This window comes from Bubalus bubalis, chromosome 9 (assembly GCF_019923935.1).
Source record: "Bubalus bubalis isolate 160015118507 breed Murrah chromosome 9, NDDB_SH_1, whole genome shotgun sequence".
NCBI lineage: Eukaryota > Metazoa > Chordata > Mammalia > Artiodactyla > Bovidae > Bubalus > Bubalus bubalis.
This window is the reverse complement of record NC_059165.1, coordinates 69,027,887-69,048,127: the sequence shown is the minus strand read 5'-3', so window position 1 is coordinate 69,048,127 and position 20,241 is coordinate 69,027,887. Positions and strand designations below refer to the sequence as shown.

Below are 20,241 nucleotides of genomic sequence, written 5' to 3'. Positions count from 1 at the left end.
TTTAAAAAAAGTAATTTACTTTTTGTGTTTGCATAGGCCAGACACTACATAAATTTCCATTCTTGTCCATGAAGGACATTACATCATCAGATGTCATAAACTTCAACTGCAGCAACATAGCTATAAGTTAGCAATTTTTTAAACCCACAGCTGTGAAATACTAGTTTTCTAGTAATCTGTAAAATTATAGATACTTTTAAAACTCCATATCTACAGAGTCATAGAATTTCCTCTTGTTAGCACAATTGAGTGGTACACACATACACATACACACTCACATACACACATACACATATGGGCACACTCTCCGTAAACATTCATTTCAGTTGGTAGATTCCTATAAGTAATCCATTAACTTCAAAGTTCTCCTCGGTGGTCTAGGTGAAACCTCATGGACAATAACACCTGGATGACCAGCTACACTGAAAGATTAGATTTCACCCTGGTGGGAATCTTCAGTCAATCACAACACCCTGCTCTCCTTTGTTTGGTCATTTCTGTGGTTTTCCTGATGGCCTTCTCTGGAAATATCATTCTGATTTTTTTGATATATTCTGATGCTCACCTCCACACCCCCATGTACTTTTTCATCAGTCAGTTGTCTTTCATGGACATGATGTACATTTCTGTTACTGTACCCAAGATGCTCATGGACCAGATCACAGGTGTAAATAAGATCTCAGTTCCTGAATGCGGGATTCAGATGTTCCTCTATGTGACACTAGCAGGTTCAGAATTTTTCCTTCTGGCCTCCATGGCCTATGATCGCTACATGGCCATTTGCCATCCTCTCCATTACCCTGTCCTCATGAACCACAGGGTGTGTCTCTTCCTGGCATCTGGCTGCTGGTTTCTGGGCTCAGTGGATGGCTTCTTGTTTACTCCCATCACCATGACCTTCCCCTTCTGCAGATCCCGGGAGATCCATCATTTCTTCTGTGAAGTTCCTGCTGTATTAAAGCTTTCCTGCTCAGACACCTCCCTATATGAGATTTTCATGTACCTGTGTTGTGTCCTCATGCTCCTCATTCCTGTGACAATCATTTCAGGCTCTTATTACTTTATCCTCCTCACCATTCATAGGATGAACTCAGCAGAGGGTCAGAAGAAGGCATTTGCGACTTGTTCCTCCCACATGACTGTGGTCATCCTCTTTTATGGGGCTGCCATATACACATATATGCTTCCCAATTCCTACCACACACCTGAGAAGGACATGATGGTATCTGTCTTTTACACCATACTCACTCCTGTACTAAACCCTTTAATCTATAGTCTAAGGAATAAAGATGTTATGGGGGCTCTGAAGAAAATGTTGAACGTGGAAATTGTTTTTCAAGAAACTATAAAGTAAGAAACTTTTTATTAATTTGTTTTACCTTCTCTTTACATTTCATAAGTTTAGATTCTTATGCCAACAGCATCGCTTAGAATTTTATACTATGATATCTCATTTTCATACCTTTTAGAGAAGTCCTTCCTTGAATGAGAAAACTCTCCAATTTTGCAATCCTTCTCTACTCAAAATGCATTATACAATTATACTGTATTGATGTTATTTACTGAAGCTGATAACTGCACTATGACTTTGTAGATGAATATATATATTCTTTGGAAACACAAAATAACAATGTTTAAAGGAAAAAAGTTACAAGATGCTATAAAATTGATTAATGGTGGAAATGAAACAAAAACTATAGAATATTAACAACTGGGGTTCTGAGTAAAGGGTATGTGGTTTGTACTATTCTTATTCATGCTGCTACTGCTAAGTCACTATAGTCGTGTCCGACTCTGTGCGACCCCATAGACGGAAGCCCACCAGGCTCCCCCATCCCTGGGATTCTCCAGGCAAGAACACTGGAGTGGGTTGCCATTTCCTTCTCCAATGCGTGAAAGTGAAAAGTGAAAGTGAAGTCATTCAGTCATGTCTGACTCCCAGCAACCCCATGGACCGCAGCCCACCAGGCTCCTCCATCCACGGGATTTTCCAGGCAAGAGTACTGGAGTGGGGTGCCATTGCCTTCTCCATTATTCCTGCTACTTTTCTATAAATAAACACTTACTCCACATAAACAGTTAAAGTATCAATCCTCACTCCTTTATTGAATTTGTCTTCTGCTTCGTGGCAATGTAAATGGCATAATGCCTAAGAAAACATGCTTGTTTTAATGTGGTTAATTATTACTGAGATAATCCTGTCTCTGCCCAACTTTATATGGCCTGCTTTGTTCCACATGGGTGAATTCTGAAGGCATTTAGTGGAGGTTAATTGTTCTCTGCAAGTAGTAGGTTTAGAATGCAGAATTGCATAAAGGACAGAGGGAAATATAAAAATTCAAAGTGGCAGAAAGATTTAGAGAAGATTCCTCCATGGGATGACATCTGAACCAAGTTTTGAAGTATGTAATTTATTACACAAAAAGAGGCAGGATATCAAATTTCAAACTAATTTATTTATTCAATTATTCAATTAATATTTCCTACACTATACTATAATCCAAAATAAAAGCTAAATGAGAGTAAAATCTGAATACTACATGGCTGCTGTTCCCAAGGGATGTGGATCTGTAGCTGTAGTTTCACACACAAATGGGTGCTATAAAGTATTTGCTGTATCTTGATGTTCATGAAGAATGGGTACAGCTCATAAAGAGATATCAGTTCTATCTGTGACATGTAAGTTGGGTAAAATAAAAGGTTGAGAGCAGCCCCTGGAATTCAGTGTTAAATGGTGACCAGATATTAACTTCAGATGAGTATAAACAACTGGAGGAGAGGGAGGGGATTGTTCAAGGACACAGAAAAAGAAGAGCACAAATGTCAGATAGTTTACCAAACAGGAGAGGAAAATGTTCCAATGGCTCCTCCTTTCCTGACTTACTTTATAGACTAATTTCTTGACCCTCTGCTATCCAGAGTTTTACAAACATCAACCAAACAATGAATTATTCTTTGTGAAATGTTAAATCAGTGGAAATCAACTGGGAAGTTTAATATTAAGATGGGGAGATGAGGTGAGTGAGAATGAGAATTGAATGGTATTTTGTTACTATTATTCATTTGCTAAGTCATGTCTGATTCTTTGTGACCCCATGGACTGCAGCACACCAGGATTCCCTGTCCTTCACTATCTCCTGGAGTGTGTTCAAACTCAAATCCATTGAGTTGGCGATGCTACCAACCATCTCATCCTGTCACTCCCTTTTCCTCTTGCCCTCAATCTTTCCCAGAATCAAGGTCTTTCCCAATGAGTCAGCTCTTTGCATCAGGTGGCCAAAGTATTGGAGCTTTAGCTTCAGCATCAGTCCCTCCAAAGAATATTCAGGGTTGATTTCCTTTAGGATTCACTGGTTTGATATCCTTGCAATCCAAGAGACTCTCAAGAATCTTCTCAAGTGCCACAGTTTGAAAATATCAATTCTTCAGGCTCAGCCTTCTTTATGATCCAATTCACATCCATGGGCTTCCCTAATAGCTCAGTTGGTAAAGAATCTGCCTGCAATGCAGGAGACACTGTTTCGATTTCTGGGTCTGGAAGATCCTCTGGAGAAGGGTAGGCTACCCACTCCAGTGTTCTTGGGTTTCCCTTGTGGCTCAGCTGGTAAAAATTGCAGGAGACCTGGGTTTGATCCTTGGGTTGGGAAGATCCCCTGGAGAAAGGGGATACACTCCAGTATTCTGGCCTGGAGAATTCCACAGACTGTATAGTCCATGGAGTCACAAAAAGTCAGACACAACTGATAGACTTTCATTTTCACTTTTCTCATATCCATACATGACTACTAGAAAACCATATCTTTCACCATATGAACCTTTGTTGGCAAAGTGATGTCTCTGCTATTTAATACACTGTCTGAGTTTGTCATAGCTTTTCTTCCAAGGAGCAAACATCTTTAAATTTCATGGTTGCTCTCACCATCCGTAGTGATTTTGGAGCACAAGAAAATAAAATGGGTCACTATTTTAACTTTTTCTCTTGTTATTTGCCATGAAGTGATGGAAAAAGATGCCATGAACTTAGTTTCTTGAGTAGTGAGTTTTATACTAGCTTTTTCACTCTCCTCTTTCACCTTCATCAAGAGTCACTTTAATTCCTCTTTACGTTCTGCCATTAAGATAGTATCATCTGCATGCCTGTGGTTGTTGATATTTTTCCTGGAAATTGTGATTCTAGTTTGTAACTCATTCAACCTAACATTTTGCATGATGTACTCTGCATACAAATTAAATAAGCAGGGTTAAATTATACAGTCTTGACATACTCCTTTCCCAATTTTGAACCAGTTCATTGTTGCATGTCTGATTCTAGCTGTTGCTTCTTGACTTGACGAAGGTTTCACAGGAGAAACATAAGGTGGTCTGGTAGTCATATCTTTTTAAGAATTTTCCACAGTTTGTTGTGGTCCACACAGTCAAAGGCTTTATTGTTGTCAGTGAAGCAGAAGTAGATGTTTTTCTGGAATTTCCTTGCTTTCTCTATGATCTAGAGAACGTTGGCAATTTAATCTCCAGTTCCTCTGCCTTTTCTACACCCAGCTTGTACATCTGGAGGTTACTGGTTCTCAAACTGCTGAAGCCTGGTTTGAAGGATTTTGAGCAACACCTTGCTAGCATGTGTGAGGTGCAATTTTAAGGTAGTTTGAACATTCTTTAGCATTGCCCTTCTTTGGGATTGGAATGAAAACTGACCTTTTCCAGTCCTGTGGTGGCCACTGCTGCATTTTCCAAATTTGCTGCTATATTCAGTGTAGCACTTTAACAGCATCATCTTTTAGGATTAGAAGTAGCTCTGCAGGAATTCCATCACTTTCACTAACTTTGTATGTAGTAATGCTTTCTAAGGCCCATTTAATTTCACATTCTAGGATGTCTGGCTCTGGGTGAGTGGCCACACCATCGTGGCTATCCGGGTCATGAAGACCTTTTTTGTATAGTTTTTCTGTGTATTCTTAATTGCTTCTGCTTATTAGGTCCTTATAATTTTTGCCCTTTATTGTGCCTATCCTTGAACAAAATTTTCCCTCACTATCTCCAATTTTCTTGAAGACATCTCTAGACTTTCCCATTCTATTTTTTTTCTCTACTTCTTTGCATTGTTCACTTAATAAAGCTTTCTTATTTCTCCTTGACATTCTCTGGAGCTCTGTATTCAGATGGGTATATCTTTCCCTTTCTCCCTTGTCTTTTACTTCTTTTCTCAACTATTTGTAGAGCCTCCTCAGAAAACCATTCTTCCTTCTTGCATTTCATTTTCTTTGGGATGATTTTGGTCACTGCCTCCTGTACAATGTTATGAACCTCCATCATAGTTCTTCAGGCACTCCATCAACCAGATCTAATCCCTTGAATTTATTTGTCACCTCCACTGTATAATCATAAGGGATATGATTTAGGTCATATCTGAATGACCTAGTGGCTTTCCCTACTTTCTTCAATTTAGGCCTGCATTTTGCAATAAGGCGCTCATGATCTGAGCCACAGTGAAGGGAAAGATCAAATTAGCCAAGATAGCATGTTCAGGCTCTCTCGCCCCACATTTTATAAAGAAGGACTATGTAACAGCTGAGATCATTTATATCACTGTGCATGCGCATCACGAGGAACTCGCTTGGTCACAAGCTACTTTATGCTGTAGGGATATATGGGCTCCACCTAGAAAGAGGGGGAATTACTGCTGTAACACAGCTGTGTCCGTTGGGTCAGCCACAAGACGAGAGAATATTGCGTGTCTGCTGCTACAACTGCTGTGTCAGCCAGGAGAGAATAAACGTGTCTGCAGTTCCTACTGTTCCTGGCTCCTTGAGTCTTCTTCTAGCCTCTTAACTCCCTCCTTACCTGCCCTGGGTTCAGCAAATAGTGCAGACAGTGTGAGCATCAGACAACTGGCATAATGTACAGGATCAGCAATACCATTGATGCAGCAAGCAGGGTCAGCAATATGCACAGTCATCTCTATGTCTTGTTTTTGCTGACTGTATAGAGATTCTCCATCTTTGGCTCCAAAGAATATAATCAGTCTGCTTTCAGTGTTGATCATTTGGTGATGTTCATGTGCAGCATTATCTCTTGTGTTGTTTCAAGAGAGTGTTTTCTATGACCAATGTGTTCTCTTGGCAAAACTCTGTTAGCCTTTGTTCTGCTTCACTGTGTACTCCAAGGTCAAGCTTACTTGTTTCTCCAGGTATCTCTTGACTTCCTACTTTTGCATTCCAATCCCCTATGATGGAAAAAACTTTTTTTGGCATTAGCTCTAGAAGGTCTTGGAGGTCTTCATAGAACTGTTCAACTTCAGCTTCTTGAGTGTCAGTGGTTGGGGCATAAACTTGGATTGCTGTGATGTTGAATGGTTTGCCTTGGATATAAACCGAGATCTTTCTATTGTTTTTGAGATCGCACCCAAGTACTGCTTTTCAGACTCTTTTGTTGACTATGAATGCTACTCCATTTCTTCTAGGGTATTCTTGACCACAGTGGTAAATATAATGGTCATTTGAACTAAATTCACCCATTTCTGTCCATTATTAATCCACTGATGCCTAGAATGTCGATGTTCACTCTTGCCATCTTCTGCTTAACTATGCCCAATTTACCTTGATTCATGGTCCTACCATTCCAGTTACCTATGCAATATTATTCTTTACTGCATAAGACTTTACTTTCACCACCAGACACACCCACAGCTAATGTCATTTCTGCTTTAGCCTAGCCTCTTCATCCTTTCTGGAGCTATTTCTCCTCTATTCCCCAGTATCTTATTGAGCATCTTCTGATGCAGGAGTCTCATCTTCCACTGGCATATCTTTTTGCATTTTCATACTGTTCATGGGATTCTCAAGGCAAGAACACTGGAGTGGTTTGCCATTCCCTTCTCTGGCAGACTACATTTTCTCAGAACTCTTCTCTATGACCCATCCACCTTGGGTGACTCTGCACATCATGGCTCATAGCTTCATTGAATTACACTTTTGAATTACTACATTGAATTAGCCCCTTTGCCACACAAGGCTGTGTTCTATGAAGGGGGAATAGTGTTTATCTATTAATAAGTGGCATGGATTATGCTTTGACAACAGAAGAATCCCAATGGAGAAGATTTGGAGTAAGAGGGACCTTGTTGAACCTGCTGCATAAAGCCATAGACATGGTTGCATATATCCTCATTTTCCAACTGGCTATGAACAGCTTGTGGTTTTAAAAGTGCATATTCTCTTTTCCTCTTTATACAATTAAGTAATGACTGTAAAATAAATATCTCCAAGTGTTTTGGGAAACAATTTCAGAAAATAAGTTTGCAATATTTCTGTAGTGAAAACAAATGGGTAAAATATGCATTCTGAATTTAAAGTAATTGAGAAGTATATTCATCACCCCTTAATTTGCTCAACTACAATAATCCACATGTTTGATAGCTCCATTTACAACATAAACATAGGGGACAAAATAAAACAAAATGTGGTGTGGAATTATATTCTTCCTAAGATTTCTTTCCCTCTACCAAACTGAAGAAAAGTGTTTAAAAGTATATTTTCAGAAAATCAAATTATCTTTTTAGATAATGTGTCTGAAATACAATTTTCCAAAATCTCTGCTAATAATAATTTGTAAGAACTATGTAACAGAAAATTCTTCATAAAAATATCAATTATATATAATATTTAATAATCAGAATTCTTAGACACAGAGAACCAGTTGCTACTCAAAATTTCTTTTATATAGAGTTAAAAATTGAAATGGAAGAACTTTTTGCACTCAAATCCACTCGCTTACCATGCTACATAGGTAGCTGTCTTCTGAAGTTATTTAAAATTTTCAAACTTCTTATTTATTCATGTGTTTATGATAGGAATGACAGCATTTTGCATTTGGGCAAATGAATCACTTAAATTCCATGTTAACAAGGCATCAGCCTTCTCCATCTTATAAAGTACATAAAGGAATGTGATTGGAATTCTTCACCCAAATATAGGAATTAATCAACTTGGATTAAATAGAGAAGCGTGCATCATTTTCATAAATATTCTGCTTTCTTTAATGTGTTCAAAGAATTAAATCTGAAGAAACAGACGATCTAAATCATTTTCTAAGAATGGCTAAAAGAAAAGGGTTTATTAAGCATAATTAGAGACATTAAAACTGACGTGCATAGTTTTGATTGCCTTTTCACCTCTTAGGTTATTATTTGTAAACAAATGTTTTCTGTCCTGCTTGACACTGTCTTTGGAAAATGTAGACCTCTATCTAATGTCATGACCAGGAATGTGGAGTCCTATAATTCACACTTCTTTTTAAAGAAACAAATCAAACATTGACCTCCAACATGCTTTTTTAGCTCAGTAAGTTGTTTCAAGTATCTTACTACTTCAGTGCATGGAACTGGATAATATTCCAAAAGATGGGTTTGTCAGTAATTTTGAATTAAATAGCCTAATAATGAACTTAGTGATGCCATTGTTCAATCATAGTAACTGTTATTTGAAAAACAATTGTCTCATACAAATACCTTTCTTCACATATATTACTTTCAGAGGACAGAATCCCAGGTAAATCGGTTCAAATAATCGATGATTTTTGAATTTTAATGCAAAGTATTAATCTGCATGCTATTAAATTCTAATTTACAATTTAGACTAATTAGCCCCCCACTGCCTGAAAAGAAAGAGGATCGGTTTCATACATCCCCACTGTGTTGGCATTTCGATCCTGTCCCTCATACGTGGCTTATCTTCTATTTCTCTCTGTGACCACAGTGTGTCACTTGTTCCTCTGCCTTCTAGATTGTTTGGCCAGTGAGAGACTCCAGAAGGAGACTGAAGGGTAGCAGCAGACTCAGGTCTGAATACTGTTTCAGCACCTTCTCTGCTCAGCTGCGACTGGCAGTGACCAAGTTCCTCCAGCTCAGGCCCAGGTCTCACCAGTGGTCCTACCCTCTGCAGCTTCAACTACTGTCGATCCTGGAAACGGTTAATTCTTCCATTGCTTCTTGGGACCAGGGCTGGAGAGAATTTCCTTTTGTTGATGTCTTTGAGTCATTCTCCATCCCTAGATAAAAATATTTTCTACTTATATCCTGATGTAATTACTGATCAATATTAGCTACACTTTGCATGTTTTCGCCAACATATCAATTCAATCACAGTTATATCTTTGGATTTTTCTGACAAATTTTGATTTAGATTCTTTCCAAAGCTTTTTATTTAGTTTTTCCATGTTCACTGTTCAAGAGTATTTCTTAAGCTCTGAATTAGTCAATTAAAAGATTATACTTTTTGATTCCATTTCTGTCTGACTTACTTCATTTATGTACCATTATTATTAATCTCTTATTATATATGTAATGTCTTTCCAAAAAGTGAGATTTAAACATATGCCTATATTTTTCTGTGTTGTGTAGATTTTTATGGTGTCAATTATTTTTGGTTTGGAAATGCCTATTTTGTTTACAAAGGCCTTCTCTATTCTAATACTGTAGAAGTTGTCTTCTACATTCTTTTCAGGTTAAAAAAATACATACAACTTTTTCATCAGCATGTAATATTTTTAGTATATTATGAGCTAGACATGCAATTTTATTTTTTCCATGTTATATTACTAGAAATATTACCTTGTCAATGATTCAATTAATTTCCGCATAAAACACACTCACAATTCATTTATCCCCACAACATACTGTGGCATATAAGGGACCCAGAATTTATTCAACTACCTTGTGGGTGACTTCACAGCTAGTGGTATATTGAGAAGACCATATCAATGTTAACACATCATCCCCAAACCTCAGTAACAGCTCTTCTGCCTCAGCACAAACCAAGTCAGGGACACTTCTGACCAACCCTGTTTTTCAACAAAGGTAACCAAAAGAACATCATTTGCTAAAGAAGAGGGGGAGTGGGGGGAAGCGGTATCCTAGAAATCAAATGAAGTTAGGGTTCTAAGCAAGGTGGAGGAATCTATGGTACTCACCTCAAGCCATTGCTTAAGAAAGATGAATACTGAAAATTAATCATTATATTTGGAAATGTTAATGTCATTGTGGCTTTTGGGAAGTGGACTCAGAGGATGGATGGGTACAACAGTCTAATTAGAATGAATTTAAGAGAAAATGGGAGGAGAGGAACTAAAGAGGAAATGGCTTCATTCAGTGATGTATCATGGACCAGATACATACCCCATAGACAACAAGTCAACCTGTAGCTGTTTCACAAGGCCTATAGGGAGTTTTATTCAGGGAAAAGCTTCACATTGTATAACACCTGAAGATTCTAAGTCCAGTGAATTATAGCTTTTCTTTACCTGGAGCCTCTTTCCATGCTTGCCTTCATAGTGACATTACCCCCAACTCTCACCACTTATCCAGTGTCATTTTCTTCCCCAAACTTCTAGAAGACACTAACATCCTTCTCTCTGGGTCTCCTGTTTATCCTTTGCACTTGGAATGCCCATCCTGCCTGTTCTCTCATTTACATATATATTTTTCACATATGCCACCTGTCCCTCAGCATCAGCTTCACACCCTTCCCTAGAGAGCTCATCTATCCACAGAGTATCCTCTGGCCAGATCCCTCATCTAAGACTCCTTGTCCAGACTCCTTGACCAAAAGTATATACATCTGCTTATCTGCCAGCAAGGTACTAGAAGACAGAATTCTTGTGGGTAATTTGTTCAGCTTTGACTCCATTTCCTTGCTTTCCTCTCAACTTCAGTGTTTATTAAGTGGATGAAGGAACTGTTCTTCAGAGAAAACTTGTTCTCTTAAAAGGTACCTCTTCATTGCTGTTAAGACCACATCAGTCTTGCTCTTCTGAGAATAAAATAGGCAGAGAAATGGAACATTTAAGATCTTTACTGCCCTCTCTTGCTGATGGAGATGGAGACATTAAGGCCTTGTATCTGAATTGGGCACTCACTGGTGAACTGGGACAGAGTATGTCCTGTGTCTCTGGGAATATTTTCAGAGTGCTCAGTGACCTCTCAGTGTTGAAATATCCTGGCCTTATTGGTATCTCTGTCCTGTCATCTCTGTCCTCTGCAGCCAAGTCCCCTGTTGACTATAAAGCAACCCTCCATCTGGACAGCAGCTCTCGGTTAGGCAGCCTGTTGACAACGCATGCTCCCCTCAGGTTCTTTCCCTTCTCCAGTACTCCTTGTCTCTATAGAAAAGTTCCCCTCCAGGCCTTGTGCTTGCTGTGTATGGTGGCTACCAGTCTTGGGAAGAGCTCTGAGCCCAATGCAGGTACATGAGCAGCCTTAGCATCCACACGGAGCAACTGTCCAGATCTTAGAGGAGGTGTTTGTCCAAGTCTCCCAACATCCATTTTACAGCAGTGAGAACAGGTCCCATGACTATCCAGATTGGAAAAGGAGCTTCGTCAGGCCCTGAGGGGACCCCTACTGGTCGGTCAATGCTGTCATCTAGTGGTTTTGAGGGTTAGTGCTGCTGATGCTTCAGGCAAAGCCTGACTCTGCAACCTCCCAAGAGCAGCCTGTTTCTCAGAGGAAAATGCTGCAGGCAGGACTGAGAGTCTTTGGTCCTAGTTCTATGTCTCTTCTCTTCTGAATTTCAAATTTCCAGCTGTTTCAAGGAAACTGTTTCCCTTAATTCGTGACTAAATCAACAATGTCCTTGGATTTCAAAGCATTGCTTTCATAGCCTGTCTTTACCATTTATTCACTGAGTAAATTTAACAAATCATTGACCTCTCTTAGTCTCAAGTATTGGATGAAAAAATATCTCCTGTAAGACTCGGTTTCCTTAACTGTAAAAATGAGAACATATTCTTAATATATAGGTGTGTTGTAGGAATTTAATTTGATACTGCACATGAAAAGATTTTGAGGCTATTTAAAAATTACGCAAGCAGTATAAGCATCCACATTTAAAAGATCTAACCTAGTCTGTCCTGGACTCTCCTGAAATTTGGCCAGAGCCCTCATCTAAACCTCCTTGTCCAGGCTCCTTGACCAAAAGTATGTACATCTTATCTGCCAGTAAGGTACTAGGGGCAGAAGTCCTGCAAGTAATTTGTTCAACTTTGACTCCGTTTCCTTGCTTTCCTCTCAACTTTAGTATTTATTAAATAGATGAAGGAACTGTTCTCCAGAGAAAACTTGTTCTCTTAAAAGGTACTCATCTGTTTTTATAAAAACACTAGGAAATCATTATTATTATTCCAGTCCCCTCCTTGGAGGAGACAGAATTGAAACGCAGAAAGTTGAAATTACTTGCCCAAGACCACCCTTTCAGCTTGTGCTGAGAAAGATCCAGAATCAGGGCAGTTCTTGAGCAGAAAGATGTTATCTTGTTGTCCACACAAAAACCACCAGTACTGTGAATTTTCATGGTCCTTATCCACCAAGCCCCGTACCTCCCCTATGTTTCCTTATCACCCTACATTGAATCAACCATACAACCTGACTTTGAAGGGAAAGATAAGCCAGAAAATTTGAAATTTTTCTGAAATCATTGGTAGCATCTGTGAACCCATGCCCCAATAAATCTTACTTCTGAGCCCCAGCAGTGCTCAACACTTGTAGCAGAATTTTCTTTTATTTCAGCACTAGGTTTAATTCAATTAAAAGCATATCCACTTCACTTTTTTCTTCAATATTAAAAAAAAAAAAACTGAACAAAATAGATGGATAACACAGATAAAGGAGATCCATATTTTCTGTCCAACCTTGGCAGATGTGAACTGTGTATCTTTAGGACTGCACAGTTGATGCGATTTCTCTTGAATGTTCCCTCATCTCCAAAATGAGATAGAATCTGTGTTTTCTGCAACATACCTGATGTGAAGAGCAGACTCTTTGGAAAAGACCCTGATGATGGGAAAGATTGAGGGCAAGAGGAGAAGGGGGCAACAGAGGATGAGATAGTTGGATGGCATCACTGACTCAATGGATGTGAACTTGAGCAAACTCAGGGAGATAGTGAAAGACAGAGAAGCCTGGTGTGCTGCAGTTCATGGGGTCGTAAAGAGTCAGACACCACTTAGCAACTGAACAACAACAACAAAAAGTGTGCTATTCCATTGTATAAAATTTAATGTTACTCAACCAAAAAAATGAACAAAATTGGGTCATTTGTGGTGATGTGGATGATCTTGAATATGTCATACAGAGTGCAGTAAATCAGAAAGAGAAAAGCAAGCATTGTATATTACCACAACACACATATATGGAATCTAGAAAAATACTAGATGAACCTATTTTCAGGGCAGGAAAAAAGACACAGACTTAGAGAACTAATTTGTGGACACAAGAAGCAAAAGAGAGGGAGGAACAAATTGAGGGAGGTAGCATTGATATATATATATATTGTACCATGTGTAAAATAGATAGCTACTGAGAAGTTGCAGTAGAGCACAGGAGCTCAGCTCAGTGCTCTGTGATGACCTAGAGGAGTGGAATGGTGAAGTGAAAGGAAAGCTCAAGAGGGAGGGGATATATGTATACATATAGCTGATTCACTTTGTTGTATAGAAAAAACTAACAAACATTGTAAAGCAATTATACTCCAAATAAATAAATAAATAATGATCTACATAAAGAAAAATCTTTAAAAAAAATGGAACCTAACATTAATTAGTGATAAAATATTACTGTTTAGAAATTTAGTCTTCAATATATTTTGTTTTCATTTTCTCCATGTGTGCTAAGTTACTTCAGTGGAGACCAACTCTGTGTGACCCTATGGACTGTAGCTTGCCAGGTTTCTTGAGGCAAAGATACTGGAATAGGTTGTCATGCCCTTCTCCAGGAATCTTCCCAACCCAAGATCAAACCCATGTCTCTTACATCTACTGTGTTGACAGGCAGATTCTTTACCACTAGCACAACATGCGGAGGAGGCAATGGCACCCCACTCCAGTACTTTTGCATAGAAAATCCCATGGACGGAGGAACCTGGTAGGTTGCAGTCCATGGGGTCGCTAGAGTTGGACACAACTGAGCGAATTCACTTTCACTTTTCACTTTCATGCATTGGAGAAGGAAATGGCAACCCACTCCAGTGTTCTTGCCTGGAGAATCCCAGGGACGGGGGAGTCTGGTGGGCTGCCGTCTATGGGGTAGCACAGAGTCGGACATGACTGAAGCGACTTAGCAGCAGCAGCACAACATGGGAAACCACTTTTTTCCTCATAATATTTATTATTTAATGATGACATGGAGAATGCAAAGTATACAAAATGTTGCAAAGTATAAGCCAAAATTACTTTATTTCCTTATTAAGATCAATCTTAGTGCTGTACTTTTCACAGTAGAACCCTCTTAAATCCTGAGCATATTTACAGAATGTAATCTTAGTAAAATTCATTTCATAAGAAAAAAAAAAAAGATGGAAATCTTACCATGTGAGACAATAGAGTTAGAGCTAATAGGTATTATGCCTAGTTAAATAAGTCAAAGAGAAATACTATTTGATCTTACTTCTACATGGGATCTAAAGCAAAAACAAAAATATAAACTCATAGGAAAGGAGATCAGATTTGTTGTTATCAGAGGTGCATGGGGGCAGAAATCGGTTGAAGAGAGTCAAAAGGAACAAGAAAAATAAGTGCCAGGAATTTAATACACACACCAACAATATTTATGACAGTAGTTAACACTGTTGGTGTCCTTGGGATTCTCCAGACAACAATATTAGAATGGGTTGCTATTTCCTACTCCAGGGGATCTTCCTGACCCACAGATTGAACCCACATCTCTTACATCTCCAGTATGGCAGGCTAGTTTTTTACCATCACTGCCACCTGGGAAGCCCCTCATATGATGAAAACCTATACTCTAAGAATTATAATACATTGATGAAGGAAATTGAAGATGGTATAAAGAAATGAAAGATACTCCATGTTCTTGGATAAGCAGAATTAATATCGTTAAATGGCCATATTTCCCAAAGCAATCAAAATTTAATTCTATCGTATCAGATATGCCCTTGGACATTTTTACAGAAATAGAGTAAATAATCTTGAAATTCATATGGGGTCACATAAGATCCCAAATTACTAAAGAAATTTTGATTAAAAAAAAAAAAAGAACAAATCTGGAAGTATCATGTACCCAGACTTCAGAATGTTCTATAAAGCTACAATAATTAAAAGAGTATGGCAATGGTACAAAATATCCACATAGAGCAATGAAACAGAAGAAAGAGCTCAGAAATAAACCCACAGACCTATGGTCAATTAACTTACAACAATAGAGGCAAGAATACACAATGGATGTAAAATATCATGTATGAAACGAGTTGCCAGTCCAGGTTCGATGCACGATACTGGATGCTTGGGGCTGGTGCACTGGGACGACCCAGAGGGATGGAATGGGGAGGGAGGAGGGAGGAGGGTTCAGGATGGGGAACACATGTATACCTGTGGCGGATTCATTTTGATATTTGGCAAAACTAATACAATTATGTAAAGTTTAAAAATAAAATAAAATAAAAAAAAAGAATACACAATGGAGAAAAGACAGTCTCTTCAATAATTGGTACTGGGAAAATTAGACAGCTATGTGAATAGCAATGAAATTAGAACATTTCCTCAGCCACATTAAAAAAAGAAAAAAAGTCAAGTTTGACTAAAGTCCTAAATTTAAGACCTAAAATCATAAAACTCCTAGAAAAAAAATGGGCAAAACACTCTGACATAAATTATAGCAATATATTTTATATTTGTTTCTTAAGGAAAAATAAATAAAAGCAAAAGTAAACAAATGGAAGCTAATAAAAAAGGAGGGAGGCTCAAGGGGGAGGGGATATATGCATAATTATAGCTGGTTCATGCTGTGCTATGGCAAAAACTAACACATATTGTAAAATTTTAAAAAATAATAATAAATAAAACTTCCCAAAACAAAAACATAAACTATAAACTGGGAGAAAATTTTTGCAAATGATATGACCTACAAGGGATTAATATACAAAATAAATAAACAGCTCACACAAGTTAATACAAAAAAAAATGACTCAATAAAATAAGTGGGCAGAACAGACATTTTTTTCTGAGAAGACATATAGATGGGTGACAGGCACATGAAAATATGCTCAACATTGCAAATTATTAGAGAATGCAAATCCAAACACACAGTGAGACACCACATCACACCTGTCCAAATGGCTATCAACAAAAACTCTACAAATAACAAACGGTGAGGATATAAAGAAAAAGGAATATGTGAACACTTTTTGGGAATGTAAACTGCATCACTATGGAAAAAAAGTATGGATGTTCCTCAAAAAAACTAAAAATAGAACTACCATATGATCCAGAAATTCTATCCCTGGGATCTAAAAACATGTAAACAATATTCCAAAAGGATACATGTACCTGTGTTCATAGCAGTACTATTCATGATAGCCCAGATAGACAAGCTATCTATGTAATGGGTGAATTTAACTCAGATGACCATTATATCCACTACTGTGGGCAAGAATCCCTTAGAAGAAATGGAGTAGCCATCATAGTAAATAAAAGAGTCTAAAATTCAGTACTTAGATGCAATCTCAAAAATGACAGAATGATCTCTGTTGATTTCCAAGGCAAACCATTCAATATAACAGTAATCCAAGTCTATGCCCTGACCAGTAACGCTGAGGAAGCTGAAGTTGAATGGTTCTATGAAGACCTAAGAGACCTTTTAGAACTAACACCAAAAAAAAGATTTCCGTTTCATTATAGGGGACTGGAATGCAAAAGTAGGAATTCAGGAAACACCTGGAGTAACAGGAAAATTTGGCCTTTGAGTACAAAAAGAAGCAGGGCAAAGGCTAATAGAGTTTTTCCAATAGAACGCACTGGTCATAGCAAACACCCTCTTCCAACAACACAAGAGAAGACTCTACACCTGGACATCACCAGATGGTCAACACCGAAATCAAATTGATTATATTCTTTGCAGCCAAATATGGAGAAGCTCTATACAGTCAGCAAAAACAAGACCAGGAGCTGACTGTGGCTCAGATCATGAACTCCTTATTGTCAAATTCAGACTTAAATTGAAAAAAGTGGGGAAAACCACTAGACCATTCAGATAAGACCTAAATTAAATTCATTAAAATTATACAGTAGAAGTGAGAAATAGATTTAAGGGACTAGATCTGATAGGCAGAGTGCCTAAAGAACTATGGATGGAGGTTCATAGCATTGTACAGGAGACAAGGATCAAGACCATCCTCAAGAAAAAGAAATCCAAAAAAGCAAAATGGCTGTCTGAGGAGGCCTTACAAATAGCTGTGAAGAAGAAGAGAAGTGAAAGGCAAAGGAGAAAGGGAAAGATATACCCATTTGAATGCAGAGTTCCAAAGAATAGCAAGGAGAGATAAGAAAGCCTTCCTCAGAGGTGGGAAAGACTAAAGATCTTTTCAAGAAAATTAGAGATAACAAAGAATATTTCAGGCAAATATGGGCTCAATAAAGGACAAAAATGGTATGGACCTAGCAGAGCAGAAGATATTAAGAAAAGGTGCCAAGAATACACAGAAGAATTATACAAAAAAGATCTTCATGACCCAGATAATCACAATGGTGTATTCACCTAGTGACAGACATTCTGGAATGTGAAGTCAAGAGGGCCTTAGGAAGCATCACTACAAACAAAGTTAGTGGAGGTGATGGAATTCCAGTTGAGCTATTTCAAATCCTAAAAGATGATGCTGTGAAAGTGCTGCACTCATTAGGCCAGCAAATTTGTAAAACTCAGCAGTGGCCACAGGACTGGAAAAGGTCAGTTTTCATTACAATCCCAAAGAAAGGTAATGCCAAACAATGCTCAAACTACTGCACAATGGCACTCGTCTCACATGCTAGTAAAGCAATGCTCAAAATTCTCCAAGCCAGGCTTCAATAATACATAGATCATGAACTTCCAGATGTTGAAGCTGGTTTTAGAAAAGGCAGAGGAACCAAAGATCAAATTGCCAACATCTGCTGGATCACGGAAAAAGCAAGAGAGTTCCAGAAAAACTTCTATTTCTGCTTCATTGACTATGCCAAAGTCTTTGACTGTGTGGATTACAACACACTGTGGAAAATTATGAAAGAGATGAGAATACCAGACCACCTGACCTGTCTCTTGAGAAATCAGTATGCAGATCAGGAAGCAACAGTTAGAACCGGACATGGAACAACAGACTGGTTCCAAATAGGAAAAGGAGTACATCAAGGCTGTATATTGTCACCCTGCTTATTTAACTTATATGCAGAGTACATCATGAGAAACCCTGGACTGGATGAAGCACAAGCTGGAATCAAGGTTGCCAGGATAAATATAAATAACCTCAGATTCACAGATGATGCCAACCTTATGGCAGAAAGCAAAGAAGAACTAAAGAGCCTCTTGATGAAAGGGAAAGAGGAGAGTGAAAAAGTTGGCTTAAAACTCAATATTCAGAAAACTATTATCATGGCATCCAGTCCCATCACTTCATGGGAAATAGATGGGGAAACAGTGGAAACAGTGACAGACTTTCTTTTTTAGGGGATCCATAATCACTGTAGATGGTGACTGCAGCCATGAAATTAAAAGACGCTTACTCCTTGGAAGAAAAGTTATGATCAACCTAGAGAGCATATTAAAAAGTACAGACATTACTTTGCCAACAAAGGCCTGTCTAGTCAAGGCTATGGTTTTTCCAGTGGTCATGTATGGGTGTGAGAGTTGGACTGTGAAGAAGGCTGAGTGCTGAAGAATTGATGCTTTTGAACTTTGGTGTTGGAGAAGACTCTTGAGAGTCCCTTGGACTGCAAGGAGATTCAACCAGTCCATCCTAAAGGAAATCAGCCATGAATGTTCATTGGAAGGACTGATATTGAATCTGAAACTCAATACTTTGGCCATCTGATGCAAAGAATTAAAAGACCTTGGTTTTGGGAAAGATTGAAGGCAGGAGGAGAAGGGGACGATAGAGGATGAAGTGGTTGGATGGCATCACCAACTCAATGAATATTAGTTTGTGTAAATTTTGGAAGTTGGTTATGGACAGAGAGGCTTGATGTGCTGCAGTCCATGGGGTCACAAAATGTTGGACAACACTGAGCAATTGAACTCAATTGAACTGAGATAGAGAAGCAACCTAAATGTCCATCAGTTCAGTTCAGTTCAGTCGCTCAGTCACATCCGACTCTATGAGACCCCATGAGTCGCAGCACGCCAGGCCTCCCTGTCTATCACCAACTCCTGGAGTTCACTCAAACTCATGTCCATCGAGTCGGTGATGCCATCCAGCCATCTCATCCTCTGTCATCCCCTTCTCCTCCTGCCCCCAATCCCTCCTAGCATCAGGGTCTTTTCCAATGAGTCAACTCTTCACATGAGGTGGCCAAAGTATTAGAGTTTCAGCTTTAGCATCCGTCCTTCCCATTGAACACCCAGGACTGACTCCTTTAGGATGGACTGGTTGGATCTCCTTGCAGTCCAAGGGACTCTCAAGAGTCTTCTCCAACACCACAGTTCAAAAGCATCAATTCTTTGGCACTCAGTTTTTTTCATCCATACATGACCACTGGAAAAACCATAGCCTTGACTAGACGGACCTTTATTGGCAAGGTAATATCTCTGCTTTTCAATATACTATCTAGGTTGGTCATAACTTTCCTTCCAAGGAGTAAGCGTCTTTTAATTTCATGGCTGCAATTACCATCTGCAGTGATTTTGGAGCCCCCAAAAACAAAGTCTGACACTGTTTCCACTGTTCCCCCATCTATTTCCCATGAAGCGATGGGACCAGATGCCATGATCTTAGTTTTCTGAATGTTGAGTTTTAAGCCAACTTTTTCACTCTCCTCTTTCACTTTCATCAAGAGGCTTTTTAGTTCCTCTTCACTTTCTGCCATAAGGGTGGTGTCATCTGCATATCTAAAGTTATTGATATAAATGTCCATCAACATATGAGTGAAAAATAGAAAATGTGTTGAAGTGGAGACAAGAGGATAGAGAGAGAAAACCCGAAATTGATGTCTCCCCAAACCTATGATATTTTCCAGATGCTAGTGAAGGACCTCTGACAACCAGGTATATGACAGGAATCCTCAAGTGATCAGTAGGACTTGGAGGGGATCAAGTGGAAAGAAGTGGAGGCCAGAAGGGACTAATGCACCTAAAGGCTGGATAAAAGAGGGAAAGGGAGAAGTTCACGTGCCTGAAGAGGTGTGTTTAACTCTGGGATATTGGTTAGGGTGGGGGCTACCTTTGAGGGTCAGAGGATCGGAGGGAATGTGCTTGATGTTCCCCCACACCCACTC

General features: G+C 38.8%; 1 protein-coding gene across 1 annotated transcript; it reads left to right on the top strand.

Moving 5' to 3' along the window:
- The first annotated feature begins 391 nt into the window (after positions 1-391).
- On the top strand, positions 392-1,354 carry LOC102395688 (olfactory receptor 2T29-like). Its single transcript, XM_006068973.1, has one exon. The coding sequence runs from the start codon at positions 392-394 to the stop codon at positions 1,352-1,354; it is 963 nt and encodes a 320-aa protein (XP_006069035.1).
- Positions 1,355-20,241: the final 18,887 nt, after the last annotated feature.

What these genes read in the sequence shown, in the direction of transcription:
- LOC102395688 (XM_006068973.1), top strand. Translation starts at nt 392, where the DNA reads ATGGACAATAACACCTGGATGACCAGCTACACTGAAAGATTAGATTTC.